General features: G+C 41.5%; 2 protein-coding genes across 5 annotated transcripts in view; both read left to right on the top strand.

Moving 5' to 3' along the window:
- Positions 1-6326, top strand: part of Ddc (dopa decarboxylase) — a 98353-nt gene extending 92027 nt beyond the window's left edge. For both annotated transcript variants that reach the window (XM_004652934.3, XM_045135471.1), the window contains exons 14-15: positions 1732-1950; positions 6014-6326. In XM_004652934.3, the coding sequence (XP_004652991.1) occupies positions 1732-1932 (201 nt within the window). In that variant the 3' untranslated portion in view covers positions 1933-1950; positions 6014-6326. The remainder of the gene's footprint in view (positions 1-1731; positions 1951-6013) is intronic.
- Positions 6327-17098: 10772 nt separating this feature from the next.
- Positions 17099-25113, top strand: Fignl1 (fidgetin like 1). 3 transcript variants are annotated; one of them, XM_045135458.1, is made up of 5 exons: positions 17099-17127; positions 17618-17730; positions 18803-18922; positions 22463-24453; positions 24486-25113. In XM_045135458.1, exon 4 carries the CDS (start codon positions 22470-22472, stop codon positions 24441-24443), a length of 1974 nt encoding a protein of 657 aa, XP_044991393.1. In that variant the 5' UTR covers positions 17099-17127; positions 17618-17730; positions 18803-18922; positions 22463-22469; the 3' UTR covers positions 24444-24453; positions 24486-25113. The 3 variants fall into 3 exon arrangements, with proteins under 3 accessions (XP_044991393.1, XP_044991394.1, XP_004652990.2); XM_045135459.1 differs by lacking the exon at positions 17618-17730 and having other exon boundaries at positions 17109-17127; XM_004652933.2 differs by lacking the exon at positions 17099-17127 and having other exon boundaries at positions 17602-17730.
- Positions 25114-25993: the final 880 nt, after the last annotated feature.

Consider the following 25993-nt stretch of genomic DNA (forward strand, 5'->3'; position numbering starts at 1 on the left):
GTCATCTTCTTCTGTACCCGGAGTTTAAGTTCTATCCCTGATTGATGGCTTCAGTGAGTGTATACTGTGGCTTTTACTATTTATTATTTATTCTTTTATCTTTAGCTAGGATCTCCTATATTCCAGGCTACCTTCAAATTTGCTGTGTATCCAAAGGTGACCTTGAGTTCCTAATCCTTCTGTCTCCCTTTCACCAATACTGAGATCTCAGGCATCACCATGCATCCACTATATGAAAGGCTCATTTTTTTTCATAGTACTGGGAATTAAGCCTAGGGTCTCATATGTGGTAGGCAAGAACTCTTCCACTCTATTATGGCTGTTTATTGAACATAAAACATGTATACTAGTTATCTTCTCATTCCCTGAAGAAAACATCTGACAAAAAATTTGATTTACGGGTAGAAGGATTGATTTTGGTTCACAGTTCAAGGTCACAGGACTTCAGTGCAGGGAAGGCGTGGTGACGAGAGCCTGAAGCAGGCCTGTGGTGAGAAGTACACCATGATGGAAATGCGCCTGCTTTCTCCTCTTTAATACACTCAGAGAAAGCCTCCAACCCATGGAGTGGAGCCACCAGTAGTTAAGGTAGGGTTTCTCACCTCAGTTTACCTAATCAAGAGATTTCCATGAAGCTCGGGAGATGGCTCATCCTTTAAAGGCACTTGCTTGCAATGCCAGCCAGCCTGGGGTCAATTCCCAATACCCAAATAAAGCCAAATGCACAAAAGAGAGCATGCATCACGAGTTGCTTTACAAGAGAGGCCCTGGTGCACCTATAACCCCTCCATCCCGTGTGTGTGTGTGTGTGTGTGTGTGTGTGTGTGTGTGTGTGTGTGTGTGGTGTGTGCTCTCACAAATAAATTAACTTTTAAAAGGAGGCAATTCCTCCCTCACAGGGATGTCCAGAGGCTAACCTCATCCAGATTATCCTTCACAGCTCTTTCCAGGTCCTGTCATGACCGTCAGCACAAACCATCACAGTAGGGATGCTGCAACGGCATAACTGCTCCTTTTCTCAGCACCTCTACTCCAGCCAGACTTCTGTGTTATACTTGACCTACTTTTGTCTTTGTTGTAATTTCATCTTAGACCATTTCTCTGATTGCTTTCTGGTCTTAATTCATGGAAATCCCATCTAACAGTCCATTTGAAAGTGGCAAGCAAATTTTTCCTACATAAATAATTCATTTTCTGCATAACATATTTCAGATGTGTGCTCTCATGCTGAGTCTTTTCGATAAATTATATTCCCTTAGCACGACATCTCATTTTTCTATCCTCCTTGAAGAGAACTCGATTGTCCACACCTAGAGTTTGCACCAACAGTGTTTGAATAGCCTGTGGCCCCTGTTATGTCTCTGTTGTTGAAACCTTCCTCTGTAAGTTTCAGTGGAAATTTAAAGAATTTTGCTCTGGTGCCACAAAAATATCTGGACATGTTATTAAAGCTCATGTGTTTGCAGACAACAACTCTAGAGATCTTCACTTTTCTTAATTAAACTTAGACTACAGGAAGGCCATCTTCTGATAAGACAGAATATATATAGAGAGACATAATATTATAGAGAAACTAATTGGTCTTACATATTATTTTAGCTTATATTAGACCTCTCAAACATCTTCAGTGAAGGGTGAATGGTAAGATTAACTTTTTTTTTTTTTTCTGTTATTCCAGACATTGTGAGACTGGCTGAGATGTATAATGTGCCTCTTTTCTAATTCCTTCAGGGTTCTAACCACCTGAATGAAGCTTTGCTACAAAGAATAAATAGTGCCAAAAAAATCCACTTGGTTCCCTGTCACCTCCGAGACAAGCTGGTGCTGCGATTTGCCATCTGCTCTCGTAAGGTGGAATCTAGCCACGTGCGGCTGGCCTGGGCGCACATCAGGGAGCTGGCCGGCAGCGTGCTGGCAGCAGAGAAGGCGTGAAAGCCCAGCTGGCTGCAGGTGAGTGGTCTGCGCCAGGAACATCCTGTCCTCTGGGTCTGGAATCTGGATCTGGGCTCAGTCCCAGCTACACCTCAGTGTTGTGTAGCTCCATTTCATCTGCTGTAAAACTAGGAAGAGAAAAAGATCATGTTTAGTCAAGAGAAGAAGAAATGTGAGTTATAATGATTGCCTAAAAACAGATTCTGAGCTGGAGGAGGGCTGGTGGCTCATGCCTTTAGTCCTAGCTCTCAGGAGGCTTAAGTAGGGTTGCCATGAGATCAGGTCAACCTGCGTTACAGGGTGAGTTTCAGGTCCACCTGAAACCCTGCCTGAAAAAAAAAAAAAAAGAACAAGAAACAGATTTTGATTTATTGACATCTATGAGACTATCAATGCCCATACTTTCTTTCCCTTCAGATTGCCCCAAATAATATTTACCAAGATAACTTGTTCTCATTATAAGCTCAGAAATTAAACTGTCAAGCTTCAGATGAACAAAAGCAATAAAATTGGAATTTCATGTGACTGAAGGTTTACTTAACAGTTGGGAAGGCCCAAGTTCTCAATAATTTAGAGTGAGGGTGTCCATCCTGCAGCCCCCAAGCTGCCTGTGGCCCAGGAAAGGTATGAGTATGACCCAACACAAAATCAAAATGTTACTTAAAAATGAAGAGATTTGGAGGCTGGAGAAATGGCTTAGAAATTAAGGCACTTGCCTGTGAAGCTGAAGGACCCAGGTTTGATTCTCTAATACCCATGTAAGCCAGATGCACCAGGTGGCTCATGCATCTGGAGTTCATTTGTAGTGGCTGGAGGCCCTGGGGTACCCATTCTATATCTTCCTCTTTCTTTTTCTGTCTTTCTCTCTCACATAAATAAATATTTTTTAAAATTAAGAGATTTTTTGAGATTATTTTTGGAAATTGACTGCATTATCCTCAAAAGTGAACTTTATAGATGACCATGTGTACTGCAATGTTTCACAAGGTAAATGCATATGTGAGTTTGCCATTTGTGCACATGTATAACTTTAGTTTTATGGTGGTATGTGGCTTCCAGCTTATCTTCCAAGCACACACAGCTGAATTGGTACCTCAGGATGTTAGATGTCCAAGGGGTTGATTTGGTGTTGTACTTCCCTTCTCATTGCTGGGACCTGACCAACAGCAGCTGAGAGGAGGGAAGGATTCATTTTGTTTCATGCTCTAGAGGCATCTTCATGATGGAAGGGGAAGTATGGCATGAGCAGAGGCTGAGCAGCATTTCTGCCACTGCAGGTTGAAAATAGCAGCAAGAGAGTAAGCTGTGTTCTAGCAAGGGGTACCCAGCTACAATACTGCAAAGCCCACACCCAACAACACACCTCCCCCAGCAAGGCTCCACCTCCAAAACTGCTACCAGCTGGGGACCAAGTATTTAGAACATATGAGTTTATGGGGAGACATCTGATTCAAACCACCACATGCTGCCTATGGAACCCATAAACTCATGACTATCTTGATATAAAATGCATTCAGTCCAACTTTAAAGGTTCCCAGAGTTTTTATTAATACGAACACTGTTCAAACATTCTCATAGTTGAATGCCTCTTAACTATGAGCCTGTAAAACCAAAAACATGCAATGGCACAGAATAAACATTCACACTGAAAAAGATGGCATTGCAAGTAAAGATTGAACTAATGCAAGATACAAGAGAAACAGGGTAAATATCAACTACAGTAGCTCCAGGTTCAACATCTACAACCAGTGACAAACTCTCTGGGGTTCCAATTCTGTCTCTCCATTTGGGCTGCCCACAGCCCAGCAAAAATTCCATACTTAGCTGTAAACTCTCCTTGGCGGCTGTCCCATAGTCCTGGCATCTCAAAAAGTCCTGGAGTCTCCACTGCAACCCATAGTTCCATACTTATGGCTCCATTGGACCACCATGAAGGACACCTTAACAATACTGCTTCATATTGTCAGTGTGCATTTCCAAAAAATAACCACATTGCAAATCCAATGACTCCCTCTTTCTTGCATTTGTTATACTTCCATAGTACAAAGTAGCCTACCAGATTTGCTAATGCAGTGAGGAATAAAGCTGATGTTGAAGATTAGGAAATCTCTTTCAGGATTCAGGATCCATACTTACAAAAGAATCAGCATTCCTCTTGCTGTCCCAATGCAGAACATCTGGCCCATTCTCAATGGTGGCCATCTGTCCCCTCAAACCATTGCAGGTGAGCAGGGTTGCCATATCCTGCCCTACTTTTATGTCTTTTTGTGCCTTACCTATCTGCTCTATTTTCTGTCATTACTTTTAAATTTAGCTTTGCTTAAGTTTTTAGGACACGAGAACAAACAGCCTCTCACACACAAAATACCTCTAGCCCAGGCCAGACAAAGTTGTCCTTCTTTGCAAAAGCAAAGCTTTAGACTCCACAGTTTGTTCTGCATTTGGTCTTCCATCTCTGACAAGATCTGCTTACAGCACTGCAAGACATCTCTTAGTTCAAGGTATCAAATCCTTCCACATTCCTCCTGCAAATTGGTTCCAAAAGGCCAATAGCCAAGCAATCAGGGTTCTAACACTAATAACCCCACTCCTATTACCAGTGTTCTCTTGTAGTTACCTTCTTGTTTCTGAGACAAAACACTGACCAAAATCAGCTCGTTGGAGGGAAGGATTTATTTTGGCTTATAGACTCTAGGGGAAGCTCTATGACAGATGGGGAATGCATGACTTGAGAAGTGGCTGGACTTTACAATCTGCCACAAGTGAAAAACAGCAGCAGAACAGTGAGCCAAGTTCTAGCAATGGGGATCTGGCTATAATGCCACAGAGTCTGCCCCCCAAAATACAACTCTTCAGGCAAGGCTCCACCTCCCACATTGCCACTAACTGGAAACCAAGCATTCAGAACATGAGTTTATGGGGGACACCTGACTCAAACCACTACACTTGATGAATGAAAGTAATTATCAATGATGTTTTAACCTTTCATCACAAATGAACAATGGGAGTTTAATGTTACTTAGAGACAGGTGAATGTTCTTACTTGAATACTAAGGGAATTTCTACACCTTGGCCACAAATGTGTATTGCTTTTGCAAGATTATCAGAACAACTAAATTTTTAATTCATTGGTTTTATTTGTGCTTATTTGCAGCTTTTCTATATCCACATGTTCATAGTTATGAGAGAAAATAGACACTATATCTAGTCACAGAAGGTTGATACTTACACAGATTCTACTTACATTGATAAAATTGTTGACCGGAGCCAGGTGTGGTGGTGCACGCCTTTAATCCCAGCACTCAGGAGGCAGAGGTAGGAGGATTGCCATGAGTTCGAGGCCACCCTGAGACTCCATAGTGAATTCCAGGTCAACCTGGGCTAGAGTGAAACCCTACCTCGAAAAACCAAAAAAAAAAAAAAAAAAGAAAAAATTTGTTGACAGATGTGTCAGATGGGCAAAACAAACTCCTGTTTTGCAGTTCAAGTATTGTATATCACTTTCATCTATTTCACTGCAGAAACAGTGTACCCTCCTATATTCAATTTAAAAGTATACAATATTAATTTTATTCTAATTTCTTGTGGTGCTGTGTATGGAACAAAGACCTTGTGTATAGTAGGCAAGAGCTATATCACTGAACTACAACCCCAACCCTCTTTATTTTTTTATCTTTTAAAAACTTTTAAATCCCAGCACTCATGAGGTAGAGGTAGGAGGATTGCCATGAGTTCAAGGCCACCCTGAGACTCCATAGTGAATTCCAGGTCAGCCTAGGCTAGAGTGTGACCCTACCTCAAAAACCATAATTTTTTTTTAATTGAAAGAGAGATAGAGACAGAAAGAAAGAGGCAGACACAAAGAGAGTGAGTATAGATGCTTCAGGGCCTCCTGCCCCTGCCAATGAACTCCAGACACATATGCCACTTTGAGTATTTGGTTTTATGTGGGAGCTGAGGAATTGAACTTGGACTGTCAGGCTTTTCAAGAAAGCACTTTAACCATGAACCTATCTCTCCAGCCTCCCTGTTTGCTTTTTAATGTAGGTATTTGTTCATGTCATTTTTTTTTTTCCTGTAGAGATAAAAAGCCGACCAGAAGTAAATCTGAAAACTGGAATAAGAAAAAGAAAATAACATCCTGGCTCTGTGGAACTGAGCATATATTTAGCCTCACATGAATCTCCCAAACTATGCTGTAACTTGTGATTTTGTGTGTGGAAACCTAATGTCAGTGGCTGTAATGCTTGTTCATTATTTGGCCATTATTTTGTTGATTAAAATGTCAAATGCTCATGGAGCTATTTGTGATGGTAGGAAAGGTTTACTCAAAATTATTCCTATGGCATTTACTTTGTTATGTGGCTAATGATTAATAAACAATTGATGTCCAATGGTGTGTTGAGTAGTTATCTTGATCTACACTGTATCAAACTGACTCTTGTAAGCTAGACTTATCCTTCCAAATTAAACAATGATATGTTGTATGAAGTATGTCATCTTGGCATTAGATAATGTGTTCTAACATATTAGGCCCATTGTCCCATTTCTACCTTGGAATAGATAATACACTGTCTTGGTAGCCATGGCACCTAATCCCAAAACAATAGAGTCATAGTCAGGCCTATGGAAATGGAATTGGAGCTAATGACACTTCTTAGTAGATTCATAAAATGAGGCAACAGGTTCCCAGCCTGAGGTTCAGTCAGTATTTCCTCCCCAGTGCTCATGCTGTACCTGATCTTGAGCAATGCTAGAATATATTGGAGGAGAAACCCTTTCCCAGGAAAGATGATCACCTCTACCCCAAAAGGTTACACCCTTCCTAGATTAACATTCCTGGGAAAGTTGTCCTTTCCCAGAAACTCTGTCCCCAGACATCTGATATAATGATTGAACTGCAGTCCCCTGTCCAGGGGGCTCACATAAATGACCCCAAAATGTGTCTCTAGTTGGGATTCCTCTTTTACTGGGACCCTTTTCTTGACCTCTTCTTTGGCAGGGAATCTGAATTTATTCCTTCTCTTAAGCTCTCTATATCCTAAGCACTGACCATATCCTATAATGAAATCTATCTAAACCACACTGCTGTGGTCAGGTTCACAGTGCTGGCAGAAAACACCTGACCAAGAGCAAGTTATGGGAAAAAGGTTTATTTTGGGTTACAGACTCGGGAAGCTCCATGATGGCAGGGGAAAATAATGGCATGAGCGGAGGGTAGACATCACTTCCTGGCCAACATCAGATGGATAACAGCAACAGGAAAGTGTGCCAAATACTGGCAAGAGGAGACTGGCTATAGCACCCATAAGATCACCCTCAACAATACACTGCCTCCGGGAGGCGCTAATTCCTAAATCTCCATCAGCTTGGAATCTAGCATTCCGAACATCTAAGTTATGGTAGACACCTGAATCAAGCCATCACACTTACCCACTTGTCTATGGATGTCATTAATCTAAATTCATAATGACAGCGACCCTATGACCACTCAGTCAGAGAAAGTAATGTGTGACCATTATCTTCTAGTACCTTAGCTACTGAGTTATTTCCAACTCAAGAGCTGAGAGAGGTTCTGCCACTCTCAACTACATTCAAAATTCCTGTGTCAGGAGTTGAAAAGGTACCACCCTAATATTAGGACTGTAAGGACAGATAGGCATATTAAGATCATATGATGAAAACTAGGGCCAATAATTCAGAACATTTGGATGGTATAAGACTGTGGTAGAGGATCCTTTACATCACTGTGGGACACAAAACACACAGAGACAAAGACAAAGACAGTTTATCTTCAGGGACTTACCTATAATGACCTACTTGCTCCAGCTGGGCTTTACCTCCAAGTTTCCATAACCTTCCAAACTGGCACCATGAGCTAGAGACCAAGTATTCAAAACATGAGGCTGTCTGGGACATTTTTGATTCAAACTAAAATACTATGAAAATAGGAATCTGGGGCTTGGAAGATGACTCAGCAATTCATGTTCCTTGCTTGCAAAACCTGCTAGTGATGCAAGATTGTGGTGTTCAGGAAGGGCCCCCCCCCCAGGCCTGTGAACCCCAGCTTTTTGGTTTTAACAAAGAACTGATAAAATGGATTCAAGGAAAGTAAGTTATGAATTATTAAGGTTATTCAGAAAAAAAAACATGAATTATGAGGTTAATTGTAGGAGCAATTAAGATCCAGGGAGGAGGCTAGAACATTTGTGTACTCAAAGTGAGAAGTCACCCCAAAAGTCAGAAACAGGCAGAAGGCAAGCAGGGAAATACCCAGGAAGAGAAAAGTGCTCTCTTCTTGGATGGGAAGAAGAGAGGTAGAATTATATATGTTCAGGCCAGGTCAGGGGAGGGAGAAGGGGAATGGGAGGGAGTCCCCATAGTTTTTATCAATCCCAATACTGTTCAAATATACCTATAGTCCAGGATGTCTTAACTGTGAACTGTAAGGCCAAAGAGACTTAATGGCACAGAGTAAACATTCACATTGCAAACTCTGAACCAATGCTAGATCCAAAACAAACAGGGCAAGCATCAGCTTCTATAGCTCTCAATCCAACATCTTTAATCAGTGACAAAGTCTCTGGAATTCCACCTCTGCCCCTCCAGGTGGGCTGCTCAGCATCTCTCCTTGGCAGCCATCCCATAGTCCTGGCATCACAAAAAGTCCTGGGGTCTCCTCTGAATACCACAGTTCACCTTCATTGCCCCACTGGGCCTCCATGCAGGGATTTCAACAAGTCTGCCTCACATTGCCCAGTGACTATTTCCCAAAAACAAACCACATTGCAAATACAATGACCTCTTCCTTCCTGGTTTTGTTATACTTGCCTAGTACCAAGTTGGCTACCAAATTAGTTAATCCAGTGGAGACTAAAGCCAATTTTCAAGAGTTGGACACTCCTTCAACATTCAGGTCCCCTACTTTCAAAAGAGTCAGCACTCTTTAATGTGGCCCAATACAAAACAGCCGGCCTAATCTCAATTGTGGTAATCTCTCAAATTATTACAGCTGAATGGGCACTGCCTACAGCCTGAAACTTTTATTTCTTTCTGTGTCATATCCTTCTGCTCACACCAGTCATAACTTCTATGCTCAACTCTGAAAGCTTCTCAGGAGACAGGAAGAATGCAAAAGCCTTTCACACAAACTGCCTCTAGCCCAGTCCAGACAAAGTTCTTCATTCTCCTCATTATCCAGGTCTACATAGCTCATAGTTTTTTCTACATTTAGATATTTCAACTCTGACCAGAATGGTCCATCTAACTATGCTTATATCATTGCAAGGTGACTCTTAGACCAAGGTTTCAAATCCTTCCACATTCCTTCTGCAAATCAGTTCCAAATTCATTGCTGGGACAAAGCACCTGAAAAAAATCAGCTCATGGGAAGAGTTTATTTTTCTCTTACAATCTCAATGGGAAGCTCTATGATGGCAGGAGACAGTATGGTATGAGCAGAGTCTGGACATCTCATCTGTCACAGCAAGTGGAACACTGCAGCATGAGAGTGAGCCAAGTTTTGGCTAGGAGGATCTGGCTATGCAATTCTTAAGGCTGCTTCCAAGAACACATCTCCTCTAGCAATACTCCACCTCCCAAATTACTATCAGCTGGTGATGAGTTTATGGGGAACACATAATTCAGACCACCACACTGGCTAATTAATTAATACCTATCTCTTTACTTCTGGCTGTGGGGCAAATAAAGGGCTCTGGCAATCAGGTGCCAATAGGGGTCTGGTATCTTTTATCTGTAACCAGGCTTGTGCTGATTTAGTATTCTTGTCTTGAAAATCAACCACTGTAGTTTATTTCTTATAAAGAGGGTCCTGTTTCCTCCAAGTTTAGCTTCTCAGTCACTGGAGTTTTGTAGCCACACTCCCATTTCTGCCCCTGTCTTCTATCTCTACTATGTTTCTGTTCATCATTATAAGGATAAGGATTATTCTAATCCAGTATGATTTTAAGTGAGATTTCTTAAGGTCAGATTTATAGACATTGTGGGTCAGAACTACAACATATGTTTTTGAGGACAAAATGCAACCCATAATGGTAATGAGCTAGATAATTACTACCAAGTTCATAGGTCATTGGAGAAAACACCCCTCCTTCCTCCCACTTAACACTGACCTGAGAGAGCACAATTACTCCACCACAGGATTTAAAGCACTGTGTGCCAGAAAGGAGGTTGGAAGCTTCAAGGCCTTGGTTTAGTGGGTTTTTAAAAACTCATTTATTTGAGAGAGAGAGGGAGGGAGAGAATGGGCATGCCAGAGGCTCCAGCCATTGCAAACAAACTCAAGACACATGTTACTACCTTGTACATCTGGTTTACGTGAGTCTTGGTGAATCAAACCTGGGTCCTTTGGCTTTGCAGGCAACTACTTGAAGTGCTAAGCCACCTCTCCAGGACTTTTTTAGTTTTATTTAGGCTTATAAAGGGAAGATCCACTTCATTCTGACAGAGGAACAGTTTGTTGGTCTGTGGTAGAGACTGTCAATCACTCACCTGGTCAAGAGACCACATCTCATCTGTAAGCCCTAACAAGCTGCGCTCAGCCACCTGTCCTCAATAAGTTAATTTTACAGACAAGCTAATAGTGAAAATGAGAAAAACATTTTCTAATATATACTGAATAGATGTACATTTGGAAGGAAAATAAAAGATTTCCAGCAGCTCCCTAAGATCCGTACTTGGGGTCTTGACATGAGATTTAGGCAGCTGAGAAATCCTGGTCAAGGTGTGGTGGTGCCTGGCATTGCTGTGGCTTCAATCTTTTCTGCAAGGTGGTCTGACAATTTGTCTGAACTATGTGAAATCTCTTCCCCAGAGGCAAATTCCTCCTTTAGCTGGCACCAGGCCTGTTACTTTTCTGAACTTGAGATTCCTGGGAAAATTCAAATTTATTGGGAACCATTATTTCAGTACTCAGCCAAATGGAAGAGCACCAGTGTCCCTTTAGAATACTATCATTCCTACCAGCACAATTAAAAACACTGTGTACTTGTGTAAAATTTTAGTAATTTTTAAATTTCTTTTATTGACAACTTCCAAAATTATAGACAACAAACCATGGTAGTTCCCCCCATCTTCCCCTTCACAACTCCACTCTCCATCATAGCCCCTCCCCCTCTCAATCAGTCTGTTTTATTTTGATATCATCATTTTTTCCTCCTACTATGATGGTCTTCTGTAGGTAGTGTCAGGCACTGTGAGGTCATGCATATCCAGGCCATTTTGTGTCTGAAGTGTGCACTGTAAGGAGCCATACCCTTCTTTTGGTTCTTACATTCTTTCTGCCACCTCTTTTGCATTGCACCCTGAGCCTTGGAAAGTGTGCTAGAGACGTTTCAGTGCTGATCACTCCTCTGTCACTTCTCAGCACTATGTACCTTCTAAATTACCCCAAGGTCACCTGCCATCTGAAAAGAGAAGCTTCTTTAACCAAAAGTGAGAGTAGCATAAATATATGGATATGAACATTTCCAAGCAGTTTGGTGAGCATAGTATATGTACATTTAGCCAGACATCAGTAGAAATTACACCACTAGGGGTCATGACGTCCCCTGTCATAGGTTTTCAGTATCAGGCACTCCAGTGGAGTGGGTCTCCAGTCCAATTAGAGAGCAGTTGGTTTCCCCCATAACAAGACATGCACTATACCCATTGGCTCATTTGGCCTGACTGGCCAAATTTAAGGTTTGCAGTTTCCACTGTTGTTTTCTCTCCACTGGTGATTTCTCTCTCTCCCATGGAATTGCTTGCAGTTTAGCTTTTTCCAGCTTTCTGTCAGCTGGTTTACATGGAGGAGGCTTTCAGCTCAGCTCCAGCAAGATTTCTCAATGGCCTTGCAGCCCAAGTATGTGGAGTCTTCAGCAATAGGGTCTTACCATCTATTCCTTGTGAGAAACCAAGAGCTTCTGCAATAGCCTTCTAGTGTTTGGGAATAGGGCATCAGGAACCTCACTGGCCAACAACTCGTGTGTGTGTGTGTGTGTGTGTGTGTGTGTGTGTGTATTACCATTTCCTTAAGTCCCATCCCCTTCTCCTCTCTTCCTTATATCCCCTTTCTAGCATACTGGTCACTGCTACAGAGTTTTATTCCAAGTCTAAACATTTGTAGCTGGGATCCACATATAAGAGAGAACATGTAGTACTTGGCTTTCTGTGCGTGGATTGTCTTAGTATCTAGTATAAACCTTTCCAGATCCATGAATTTCCCTAAAAATTTCATTTTTCTTTACCACTGAATAGAACTCTATTGTATAAGCGTACCACATGTCATTATCCACTCATCAGCTGAGGGGCATCTTGGTTGGTTCCATTTTCTAGCTATTGTGAATAGAGCAGCAACAAACATGGATGTGCTAGTATCTCTAAGGTAGTGCAACAAGTCCTTAGAATATATGCGTAGGAGTGGTACAGCTGGGTCATATGCTAAATCTATTTTTATCTGTTTCAGGAGCCTCCACACAAATTTCCACAATGGATGTACCAGATTATATTCCCACCAACAGTGTAGAAGGGTTCCTCTTTTCCCACATCCTTGCCAGCATTTATTGTCATTTGTTTTCTTGATGGTAGCCATTCTGACAGAAGTGACATGGAATCTCAAAGTAGATTTAAGTTGCATTTCCCTGATGGCTAAGGATGTAGAACTTTTTTTTTTAGATGTTTAAATATCATCTGCATTTCTTATTTTGAGAGCTCTCTATTTAGTTCCATAACCCATTCTTTTAAATTGGGTTGTTTGATTTCTTATTATTTAGGTTTTTTTGAGTTCTTTATATATATCCTGGATGTTAATCCCCTGTCAGATGTAATTTTTGTGCATGGAGAGAGATAAGGATCTATTTTACTCCTTCTACATACAGATATCCAGTTTTCCCAGCACCATTTGTTGAAGAGCCTGTCTTTTCTCCCATGAGAATTTTTGGGATTTTGTTGAAGATCAGTTCGATGTAGCCGCCTGGCCTTACATCAGGATCCTGTATTCTGTTCCATTGATCTACATATTGGGTTTTGTGCCAGTAGTATGCTGTTTTTGTTACTATGACTCTGTAATATAGGTTAAAATCAGGTATGGTGATACCACCAGCCTTATTTTTGTTGCTCAAAATTGTTTTGGCTGTTTGAGGATTTTGTGTTTCCAAATGAATTTTAGGATTGCTTTGCCTGTTTCCGTGAAGAATGACATTGGAATTTTGATGAAGATTGCATCATATGTGTAGATTGATTTTGGGAAGATTGACATTTTCACAATATTGATTCTTTCAATTCAAGAACATGGAATAGGAGACTTCCAGGTAAGATGGCATGATCAGAGCCATGCAAAACCAGCCTAGCAAGGGATTGAAGCAAAGCCACAGCAAAATACACTCTTGTTCTGAAAAGTGAAGGTGTACAGGTTTTTATTAGCCACAGCAGAGAAGCAGGAGAGACCAAGATGCACCAGAAAGGAGGGAAAGGGCCAGAACCCCCTGGGTGCTTGTGGTCCCAATCCGCATGATCTGCATGCCTGCTAGGCACCGTCTGTTTGACACCAAGCTGCAATAGCAGAGACCAAACAAGGGGATTTTCCAATCTTCTTGCAAACTCAAGAAACCTGAAGGGGGAGACAGTGGAGATCAGGCTAAGGAGCTGCTGAAAAGGATACAGGTGGGACCCACTGAGAAGTTCCAGTACAACTCCAGGCTTCCTGCATGCCCCCATCCCCCGACCATCAGAACTGCAAACCTCCAGAGAACACATTAAGCCCTCAGTGGCAGGGCATCCAGCACAGCTGGTCAGAACACCAGCTCCACAGCAAAACACAGAGGGATGGAGGTGGGCACTCAGCATTGGTGAGATTGAAAGCCACCCTAAAAGGTAGTGAGGCCAAGTGACACAAAAGCAGGTACGTAGGCCTGCATTGGAAGTGCTAATCTCTCTTTCCATGTCAGGGCAGGTTATGGGTTATATGTTCTGGGTTGGCTTAACCATTTTCAATTAAGCTGTATTTGGGGGTTAACTACTGTTGCCTTTGATAGGGCCTTTGTCTTTTGCTTCTGTAATTATGGAGGCAGGGTCTAATTCAGATCCAGGCTGACCTGGAACCTATTTCAGAACAGAAATCTCAACCTCCCAGCTGACCAGATTAAGGATGTGGAGCAACAAACACCCTTAGGGATTGTGGCTTTACAGGGTTATCTGTTTGTTCCAATCCCCACACTTGCATCTTCTGTCCTAGTTTTTATTGATGGGTGTATTGCTCAGTTGAATTTTAGAATTTGCCAGTGAATTGCTCCACCCAGTCCAGTAGAATACTTGAACAGCAGACAAACTCAACACCTGGGATGACTTCTGCAGTTGGATTCGAGTAGAAGAGCCACACCTGGCACCTTAAACTCCTACTCTGAAGGTACACAAAGTTGGATTTCCAAGCCTAGAAGCCCTGAAGATTATTTGAAAACCCAAGCATCAACTCAACTCAGGAAGCAAAAATTGCAACATTATAATACAAGAAACACAAAGAATCAAGACAATACATTTCCACCAAAAATTATAGATCCATCAGAAATGGCCCCCAATCAGACTGTTTTAGATGAAATGCCTGAAAAATATTTCAAAAAATACAATTTTATCTGTACTCAATGGAATCAATGAAGAAAACAAAGAAATCTATATCAAATGACTGTCAATTGATAAAAGTGGGGAGTTGAACTCACCCGCTACAACTATGTTTGGTGTAATCTGTGACCTTAGTTCTCGTAGTGGTTGGTTGATATAATTGGGAACACCCATATTAGGTGCACGTGTTTAGAATTGTAATGTCCTCCTGTTGGAGTGTTCATTTAATGAATATAAAATAACCTTCTTTATCTTTCTAGCTATCTAAGCTATCTAATATTGGTTTGAAATATGCCATCGGATATTAGGATAACAACATCTGCTTGTTTTCTAGGCCCATTTGCTTGAAACAAGGTTTCCCACCCTGTCACCATAAGATAGTGTCCATCTTTTGTGGAAAGGTGAGTTTCCTCAAGGCAACAATTAGAAGGATCCTGCTTTTTAACCCAGTCTACAGACCCATGTATTTTTGGTGGGACATTGAGTCCGTTGATGTTAACAGTTATTATTGAAAGGAGTGTATTTATTTTTACTATTGTTATTTTGTAATTCTTCTGATTTTACCTTTACTCTCTTGTACTAACTATTATTTGAGTATGGTTTATTTTTTCCAGGTTCCTTATGTGTGTGCTTTTCTTCCTCTTCAGCATCAAGGGTCCTTTCAAGCATTTTCTGTAGATCTGGTTTAGCACTCATATATTCCTTTATCCTGTTTTTGTTGTGGAATGTCCTAATTCCTCGTCTATTTAGATGGATGGATAGCTTTGCAAGATATAGTAATCTTGGTTGACAGTTGTTATCTTTCTGAACTTGGAATACATCATTCTGAACCCTTCTGGCTTTTAAGGTTTGTGTTGTGTAATATTTTGTTATCCTGATGGGCTGGCCTTTGCGTGTGACTACTTTTCTCTCTTACTGCTTTCAATATACCTTTTTCGGTTTGTGTGTTTTGTAGTTTAATTATATGATGGTAAGAGGTTCTTTCCTGAGTTTGTCTGTTTGGTGTTCCATAGGCTCCCTGAATCTGTACTGGCATCGCGATCCCTACTTGGGGGAAGTTTTCTTCATGATTTTGTTGAAAATACCTTCTATGCCCTCAGAGTGAAATCCTTCTCCTTCTACTCTACCCTGAATTCTTGTTTGTTCTCTTCATAGTGTCCTGAATGGCTTGAAATTCCCATTTAAGCCTCACTGGAGGTTATCACTGATGGATATATAATTTTTGGTGGGATTATATTGTTTTGACTTTTTTGTGTTTCTTGTATTACAATGTTATTTTGATGCTTGGATTTTCTAATTATCTGCACTGTTCTTAGGTGTGTAAATATGACTTCATATATCTTCAGTGTAGGTGTTTAAGGTGCCAGATATAGCTCTTACACTCCAAGCAAAACAGCAGAAGTGACCCTAGGTGTTAAGTTTACCTGCTATTCAAGTACTATAGTAGACTGGGTGGAGCAAATTACTGGCAAATTCTAAAATTCAACAGCAATATACACATTCAATCAAAACCAGCACAGAACATTTGTACAAGCGTGGGATTAAATCAATCAGATAATTTAATAAAGCCAAAGTTCCTAAGGGTGTGTATTGCTCCACACCCTTAATCCTGTCAACTAGAGGTTGAGATTTCTGGTTTGAGATGGGTTCCAAGTCAGCCTGGGGCAGAGTCAGACCCTGCCCTCCACAATGACAGAAGACACAAAGGCCCTAAAAAAACAAGAAATGTCATAAGGGAACAATAGTCAACACCAAAAGACAGCTTATTTGTTAAGGGTAAAGCTAACCAAGAATATATCATTCAAATGTAATACATAACCTTTCCCTGAACTCTAGCGGCCTCCTTCGCTTTTATTTCTCAGCAGTTAAAAGAAGTTAACCCTGGCAGCACAAAGAGCAAATATTAAGCCCGAGGGCTGGGGTTAAAGCTGGCTCCCAAAGGCCGCTGGATTCCAGTCCCCAGTAGGCAGTAGAGCCAGATGCGCAAAGTGGGGCACGTGTCTGGAGTTTATTTGCAGCGGCGAGGGGCATCTTAATTTCTCTCTTTCCTTGCAAATAAATAAAACTTTTTTTTAAAAAAATTATTTATTTATTTATTTATTTGAGAGCGACAGACACAGAGAGAAAGACAGATGGAGAGAGAGTGAATGGGCGCGCCAGGGCTTCCAGCCTCTGCAAACGAACTCCAGACGCGTGCGCCCCCTTGTGCATCTGGCTAACGTGGGACCTGGGGAACCGAGCCTCGAACCGGGGTCCTTAGGCTTCACAGGCAAGCGCTTAACCGCTAAGCCATCTCTCCAGCCCAAAACTTTTTTTTTTTAACGTTAAGGAAAAGGCGGAAGGAAAGCTGGTCTCATGGGTGAACACATCACACCAGGAGTCACCAAAGCTCCTGGCAAAGGAACCCGGACTCCAGGGCTGAAGCGCAGGGCCACGTCCGCACTCTTCTGAAGGCTCCCGCCGGCCCTCCGCACGCACGCACGCACGCACGCTCGCACGCACGTACGCGCGCGCGCACGCACGCACGCCCGGCGTCACTGCGCGCAGGCGCACAGCGAGACCCGCGGTTTTCGGTTGCAGCGGGTGAGGCGGCCGGAGGTCCGGCGGGGCGGCGGGGCCCCTGGGCCCGGGAGGGACGGGCGGCGGCCGGGCCGCAGCCGTGGCCTGGGCGGGACCCGTGGGCCGAGCCTGGCGGGAGCGGCGGGCGGCTTGAGCGTGTCTCCCCCTCCCGAAAGCCCCGAAGGTCCCCCACTTCTCTGAGCCTTTCCACACCCAGAAACGGCTTTCTTGCCCCTGGTAGTTCTAAACGTCAGGTAGAATCCGCCTGCCGGGGTCGCGGGCCTGCGGGCACGTGAATCCTCAGCGGATCTCGCGCCCCTTGTTCGTGCCCTGACGCCGGGCGCCCCTCCCCGGGCACGCCCGCCTGGGTTCTCGAATCCGCTGCGGCCCGCCCCTGGTCCTGGCTCGCCCTGGAGTCGGAACCCGCGCGTCCAGTGCTAGGAACCGTTTTGATTGCTTTAGGGGTTGCAGGATCCTGTGCTTGGTTTTTAGGTAAAAGCATTGTCATCCGCAGGAATCTGACCACTTGCTTCCTGACTCAGACCCCGTGCTCTTAATTCCTATGCCGATTGGCCAGAATTAAATAAGAGAGTCTCTGCAAAGGGCCTTTATAGTGCCTGCTTTGTGGTAGGTACTCTTATCAGGATTTTTACAGTAATTATTTTAATAAAAACCATAGTCTTAAATGTAGTGGAAATAGTTTTATTTGCAGAACACAACTATCTAAGTAGGCAGATAACATTTATAATCATAAAATTCCCAAAGGAAAGAAGGTTGAAATACAGCTCTAATACCATTGCTAATTAATGCTGATTTGTAGATTTTAAAGTCACAAAACTTAAATGACTTGGAAATGGTAAACTATAATACCCATGTCATTGAGCAGTGCAAAGGGCTTTTGGCAGTGTGTGTGCATAGTTGTTGGTTGCATGATTGAGTGGAAAGGAAGAAGTAAGTCTTGAGAGTGAAATGTTGAAAAAAGGTGGTAGTGAAAAGGAGAAAGTTTGAGAAGAATGACTTTGCTAGTGATTGCAGATAATGTACTGGAATGAAGTCATGGAAAGGATGGTTCTATTAATTGTAGAAGTTTGGTGTATTTTCCAAGTCACCTATTCCCGATATTGATTAAAGGAGATGAAGATGTTAGAAAGCAGAAGGGACTTCTTGTCAGCAGAACTTCTTATCTAGTTTGATTCTAGTTTACCTTTACAGCTTTTAATTAATCTTACTGAATGCTAAGTTTCTATTTTTTAAAAATAAGATTATAAATCCTTATAATGTGATAAAGTCAAGGCATTGTTGGAGTAACATGGCTCTTCTAAAAATGCTTATTGATTAACAAACTGTCTTTGCAGATAAATTGAAAGGTACAAGTTTTTTTGCTTTATTGTAGTATTTTGTAGGAAAATGAAAAGTTAAAGATGTGTGGCTACTAGGTAAATTGTACATTAATCTTATTCTTTAGTAATGTAACAATGTGAACAGGCTTGTGAAAATATCTTGAGAGAAAGCTAAAGGAAAAGTGCTTTAGTAGACTATTTGGCAGGTTTTCTTAGATTTTATGGTATAGGTTTTCTTCTTAGTACTTTATGAGGAATTAGGAAATTTTGAAGTATTCTGCAGCATGCTGTGTCGGGGCAGTTATTCATGAGCAGGTCATAAAAACAATACATGACCTTTCTGTGTATGATCCCTGCAGCTCAGTGTGTGACCTCTGACTGTAGCGTCAGTGTAGAGCACTGCTGAGGCGGACTCCACCTGGAATGAGCTGTGGGTGACTTGTAGCTTCACTCATAACCAGCTGTGTCATCTCCTGTCCGTAAGTTCCATAATTCTTTCTGCCTCAGTTTTTACATTTATATAACAGTTTTCAAATTATTTTCATATGCATCCTGTGACCTTTTTTTTTTTTTTTTGAGATAGGTTCTCACTCTAGCCCAGGTTGACTTGGGATTCACTGTGGAGTCTCAGGGTGGCTTCGAACTCACCATGATCCTCCTGCCTCTGCTTCCCGAGTGCTGGGATTAAGGACGGGTATCACCACACCCTGCTGATTCTTGAAATGGTTCTTTCCTGAAGGCCAGGGGTAGTAAAAGGGTTAAAATAACTCATCTACTTTTCTTAGGAAGCAGACAAACTTCAAGATTGTTTTGTGTATCTGTAGTTCTGCTGTTCCTCCATAGACTCATTTAATTGTTTTACTGTGTTAGTGTGCAGATCACTGGGTTTCTCGTCGTGTCCTCATACTTTGGTGGCGCATGCTCTCATTTGTTGCTCTCCTTTGCCCCACTCTCTTCCTGCTGGTTTCCTTTCTTCCCCAGTCATTTACGCCAGCTGTTTCCCTATGACATGTATGTCGTTACCGTCTGTACTTCCCACTTTCCTAAAGGGATCTTACTCCACTCATACTGTTCTTTCTACATTTTGACCTCTGAACACATAGGTAAACTTACACAAAACTTAAATTTAGGTTTTGCACATGAGAGAAAACAGGGGTTGGTTGTTTGTTTGAGTTTGCCTTAATTCACATAATAATGATTTCCAATAGTCATTTTTCTGTAAATACCTTGATTTCACTTTTCTTTATGGCTGCATAAAACTCTTATGTGTATGTACCACATTTCCCCCCTTCTTTTTTAAATTCTAACTTCTTATTGATAACCTCCATCAATATATACAGTGTTTCCTGACCACAATCCCTCTCAACATGTTCATTTGTACCTTTTCTCTCCTCCAGTGAACTTCTTCCTTCCAACTAATTCCTCTTCTATTATGAGGTCATCATTTTTTTCTTTTATTTTAAAAAAAAATTATTTGAGAGCAAGAAATAGGCAGAGAGAAGGGGAGGGGGATTGAGAGAGAGAGAGAATGGGTGCACCAGGGCATCCAGCCACTGCAAATGAACTCCAGACACTTGCACCACTTTGTGCATCTGGCTTACGTGGGTACTGAGGAATTGAACCTGGGTCTTTTGGCTTTGCAGGCAAGTGCCTTAAAACCTCTAAACCATGTTTCCAGCCTTTTTTTTTTTTCTTTTTTGCCCTCATATTATTCAGGTCTTGTGTATAGTGTCAGCCACTTGGAGGTCATAAATGTTGTGGCTCCTTGATGTCTGGAAGACAGTATTGCAAAGCTCTCTTTCCTTTCCTTTGGCTCCCCACAATGGTCCCTGAGCCTTGAAGGGTGTGTATCACATTTTTATCCAGTCATCTGTTGATATACATCTAGGTTGATTCCATTTCCTGACTATTGTGAGCAATACAGCCATAAACGTGGATATGCAAGTATCTCTGTGCTGTGCTGATTTGGAGTCATTCAGTTTTATAGTCAAGAGTGTTAACGACTGTATCATAGGGTAGTCCTTTTTTCAGTTTTTTGAAGAACCTCCATATTGATTTACATAATGGCTACATAAGGTTTATGTTCCCAGCAGTAGTAAATAGGGTTCTTCCCCCATATTCTCACCAGCATTTGTTGTTTTCTTGGTAATAGTAGCCATCCTAACAGGGGTGAGATGGAATTTCAAAGCAGTTTTAATCTACATTTCCCTGATGGCTAAGAATGTTGACCATCTTTTCAAGAATTTATTGGTCATGTCTACTATTTTGAGACTGTCTATTCAATTCATCAGTCCAGTTTTTCAGTGGATGATTTGGTTTTTCAATATATGTTTTTGCCATCAAAAATTAGGTGGCTGTAGCTGTGTGGGCTTATTTCTACGAGGTCCTCTATTCTGTTCCGTTGGCTTACATGTGTCTGTGCTGGTACCATTATGTTTGGATTCTGTGCCTTTGCTGTCTAACATGAATCTGGTATTGTGGTATCTTTGGCATTGCTGTTTATGCTAAGAAATATTGTATTTTTTATGCTATTGTATGAATTTTGGTATATTTTTTCCTAGTTCTGTGAAAAATGCCATTGGAATTTTGATGGGTATTGCATTAAATCTATATGTTACTTTGGGTTATATAATCATTTTCACAGTATTCTGGCTATCCATGAGCCTGGGAGGTTTTTCCATCTTCTAGTATCTTCACGTTTTTCAGTGCTTTAGAAGTTTTCATTGTGAAAATCTTTCACCTCCTTAGTTACACAGTTAACTCTTCTGCCTTTGCTGCTACCCAAAGGTTCTGCTTTGATTTTCTTGTTGTTCTAGGAACATTATAATTTCCTCCTTGATTTCTTCAATGGCTTGCTGGTCATTCAAAAATGTATTGTTGGTCTCCCATGTATTTTTGTAGTTTCTGTCATTTTTCTTACTATGGGTTTCTAGTTTTATTGCAGTATGATCGCATAAGATACAAGAGATTATTTCATTTCTCTTAATTGATTTGGGTCCTAAAATGTGGTCAGTTTTAGATAAGGTTCCATAGGCTGTGAGAAGAATGTGTATTTTGTTTTTGTTGGGTAGATTATTATACAGTGGGGCTAGGGAGAGAGCTCTCTCGGTGAAGTGCTTGCTTTGCAGGTTTAATGACCTGAGTTTGATCCCCAGTGCCCACATAATGCTGACCGTAGAGGTGCACACATGTAATCCCAGCACTGAAGAGGCAGAGACAGGAGGATCTCTGAGGCTTACTGGCCAGCCAGTTTAGCTTATGTGGTGAGCCTTAGATTAGAGAGAGACACTGACTGTCTTGGGGTAGACAGTGGTCCTAAGCATGGTACATGAAATTGTCATCTGGGCTCCACATACATCTGCACATTTGTGCATGTGTACCTAATTCACACACTACACACACACATGCTTAAAGATCAACCTACAGATATTTGTTGAACCTATTTGATCTATGTTGTACTTACTCTGAGGATTCTTTGTTGTTGATTTTTATTTGAATGAATAACCTACCTATCTAGAGATAAGAGCTAGTATTGAACAACTGATTGATTGCATATCTTTTTTTTTTTTTTTTTTGAGATAGGGTCTAAGTATCCCAGACTGGCCTCAAACTCTCTACATAGGCAAGGATAACCTTTAACTCGTGATCCTGCTGCCTCCACCTCTTGAGTGCTGGGGTTACAAGTGTATGTATAGTTTATAAAGTGCTGAGGATAGAACCAGGGTCTTAGGTAGACTAGGAAAGCATTGTACCAGTGAGCCACATTCCCAGCCCTTGTTTTTGATTAATTCTAGATTTTTTCTGTTGGAGCCTACGAGTATTTTCTCTGCAAGAAAATTAAAAACAGTTTAGCCCCTAAAAAGTCATGGTTGTGTCATCTTTAATTTTGAGCACTTCATATCTGTCCTTGTAAATAAATCCTGTGTACCTTCCTTAGCAGAAAATTTTCCACTGTTGAAAGTGTTATTTTTGCCTTTTTCTTGATATTGATGTGTTTTCAATTTTGTCCTGTGTTCTAGAACTAACATGCAGGCCTCCAGCGCTCGATCTGTGCATCTGAGTGAGTGGCAGAAGAATTACTTCACAGTTGTGTCTGGCACATGTACCTCAGGGCAGAAGGCAGACGCCTACCGGGCACAGATCCTGCGTATTCAGTATGCACGGGCAAACTCTGAGATCTCCCAGACCGCCAGTGCTAATCTGTTCAAAAGGTATGCAGAAAAGTATTCTGCCATTCTTGATTCTGACAGTGTTGCAAGTGGCTTGAATAACTATGCAGGAAACATTTTAGCTTTGGCAAAATCTCAGCAGACGGATAGTGACAAGTGGCAGTCTGGATTGTCCGTAAGTAATGTTTTCAAGATCAGTAGCGTGCAAAAGATGATGCACGCAGGCAAAAAGTTGAGAGAGCCACTACCAGAGCCCTCTGGTGGCTCAGTGGGCAACTGGGGAAAGACCACTGACCTTGATCTTCCTACGGTTAGTGTTGGTGGAAATTCGGGAGATAGTGACCTATTACCCAGCTCAGTGGATGACACTCAGTGGCTCCAAGGCATGCCAGAGAACAGTGTGGAATCTCCTGAGGCTCAGAGTGCCCTTCCGTCTGTGGTGATGAACACCACTGCAAAATTCCCCGCCACACCATTATTTGGGAATATCAAAAAGGAAAATTCTAGTCCTACTGAAGGCAACACAGGACTAAATAAATTCTCATCCAGCCCGTCTTATTTTCCTTCTGGCTGTGAAAATCTACAGGAAAGGAAGGCTTTTCATGGTTTTGATACCATTGATAAACAAATACCAAATAAGGCTTTTAGCAAAACAAAAGGTAATAACCAAAGGGAAGACAATAGCCTGCCTTCATTCAAAACTGCAAAAGAACAGTTATGGGCAAATCAGAAGAAAAAATGCCCCCAACGCCAGCATACATCAGGGTCTTCCTGTTGTGTGAAAAAGTCTCTGGGAGCTGGTAAGTCTCGAGGGATATTTGGAAAGTTTGTTCCTCCTGTACCCAAGCAAGATGGAGGGGAGCAAAGTGAAGTTCGGTATAAGTCTACTGGGGCAGGGCCTATTGCAGCAACACATCCTGTTGACAGCCGTCTGAAGAACCTGGAGCCAAAGATGATTGAACTCATTATGAATGAGATCATGGATCATGGGCCTCCAGTACATTGGGAAGATATTGCAGGAGTAGAATTTGCAAAAGCCACAATAAAGGAAATAGTTGTGTGGCCCATGATGAGGCCAGACATCTTTACTGGGTTGCGAGGACCCCCTAAGGGAATTTTGCTCTTTGGCCCTCCGGGGACTGGTAAAACGCTGATCGGCAAGTGCATTGCTAGCCAGTCTGGGGCAACATTCTTCAGCATCTCTGCTTCATCCTTGACATCGAAATGGGTAGGGGAAGGGGAGAAAATGGTCCGTGCATTGTTTGCTGTTGCAAGGTGTCAGCAGCCAGCTGTGATATTTATTGATGAAATAGATTCCCTGCTGTCTCAAAGAGCAGATGGTGAACATGAATCTTCTAGAAGGATAAAAACTGAATTCTTAGTTCAGTTAGATGGAGCAACCACGTCTTCTGAAGACCGTATTCTAGTGATTGGAGCCACAAATCGGCCACAAGAGATTGACGAAGCTGCCCGGAGAAGATTGGTGAAAAGGCTTTATATTCCCCTCCCAGATGCTTCAGCCAGGAAACAGATAGTGGTTAAACTGATGTCCAAAGAGCCATGTCACCTCAGTGAGGAAGAAACTGAACTGGTAGTTCAGCAGTCTGCTGGGTTCTCCGGAGCAGACATGACTCAGCTTTGCAGAGAGGCTTCTCTCGGTCCTATCCGCAGCTTGGACACTGCTGACATTGCTACCATAACCCCAGACCAGGTTCGACCAATCACCTATATTGATTTTGAAAATGCTCTTAGGACTGTGCGGCCTAGTGTGTCTCCAAAAGATTTAGAGCTTTATGAAAACTGGGACAAAACATTTGGTTGTGGAAAGTGAGCAGGACAGATGAAAAGAGAGCATCTTTACAGCACAATTTTTTGTTGTTGTGTTACTGTTTTTTATCTTTTAGCATCTGAAACTGGGGATGTTACTAATTGGTAAGATCTTAAATCTTCTAAACTCCAGGCTCCAATGTTACTATTTTTACTTTGCCTTTCAGTTATAAGTTGAAATATAAGTTCATTTAAGTAGAATTACAATGCCTGTTTTGTTTTTCAGGAGCCTTTTGAAGATGTATAATAAGAATAGTGAGCTCAAATTGAAACTTTAGTCTGATTGCATTTGCATATGACAGTGTCTGATACCTGTTCTTTCTTTTGATTTTTCAAGGTAAGGTCTTGCTCTAGCCCAGACTGATGTGGAATTCACTATGTATTCTCAGGGTGTCCTCTATCTCACAGGATTCTTCTACCTCTTGTCCCAAGTGCTGGGATTAAAGGCGTGTGCCTCCAGACCCAGTGATTTGTGTTCTTTTATTGAAGAAAGTTTCTTGTAAAAGAAGACATCAGTGTATTATAGTTTACATCTGAAACAGCCTTACTTACTATTGTTTAGAAAGATTTAGGATCTCACCAGAAACTAAACTATATAAATTTTCTTTTGCTGGTTTGTAATCTCTTTTGTGGTTTTTGTTCTATACCAACTAATAAAAACATGTTCAGAAATAGAACGGTGTAATTTATCAGAGGTATCTACAGAAACAAAAGATGAAGAATGTGTTTTTTTTCAGGGAGGGGGTCTATGATGTTTACCAGTAATATTTTATCTGATACTACTACATAGCCTATAGTATCACTTTCAGAAAATATTTTGGTATTTGTAATGGATCATTTCATTTTATAAGTTACATGTGTTCATTGTAGAAACTAGAAACAAAAAATAAAAATCATTGTTTTATCACTTTGGATGGGAACAACTTATTTTAATATAACTTAAAATATATTTTGTTTTATGCAAGGGTAGGATTGTGCTATCCATTTTTATTTTTTTGAAAACTGACTTGAAACTGTTTTGCCTGCATTTCCTAAGTGCTGGGATTATAGGCTTGTGCTGTACTGTGCTGTGCAGTTAGTCAGATCTTTTTCTTTACCTTCACTTTCCTTATTAATTTAAATATCTTCACATAATTGTCCTTTATACCATTGCTTAGGAGTCCAAGTGTAGATGGGCTATCATTAATCCAGTTTTCTATTAGAGGGCCTTTAGGTCAGGGCATCAGAATATCTTTTGTTTATTGTAACCAAGGACATGTTGAAAGCCATTTTGTGATCTTTTTTTTTTTTAATTTTTTTTTGTTTTTTTTTATTTTTATTTATTTGATAGTGACAGACAGAGAAAGAGGCAGATAGGGAGAGAAGAGAGAGAGAATGGGCGTGCCAGGGCCTCCAGCCCCTGCAAATGAACTCCAGACACTTGTGCCCTCATGTGCATCTGGCTAACGTGGGACCTGGGGAATCGAGCCTCGAACCGGGATCCTTAGGCTTCACAGGCAAGCGCTTAACCGCTAAGCCATCTCTCCAGCCCTTGTGATCTTTTAAAATAAAATT

This window comes from Jaculus jaculus, chromosome 16 (assembly GCF_020740685.1).
Source record: "Jaculus jaculus isolate mJacJac1 chromosome 16, mJacJac1.mat.Y.cur, whole genome shotgun sequence".
NCBI classification, from domain to species: domain Eukaryota; kingdom Metazoa; phylum Chordata; class Mammalia; order Rodentia; family Dipodidae; genus Jaculus; species Jaculus jaculus.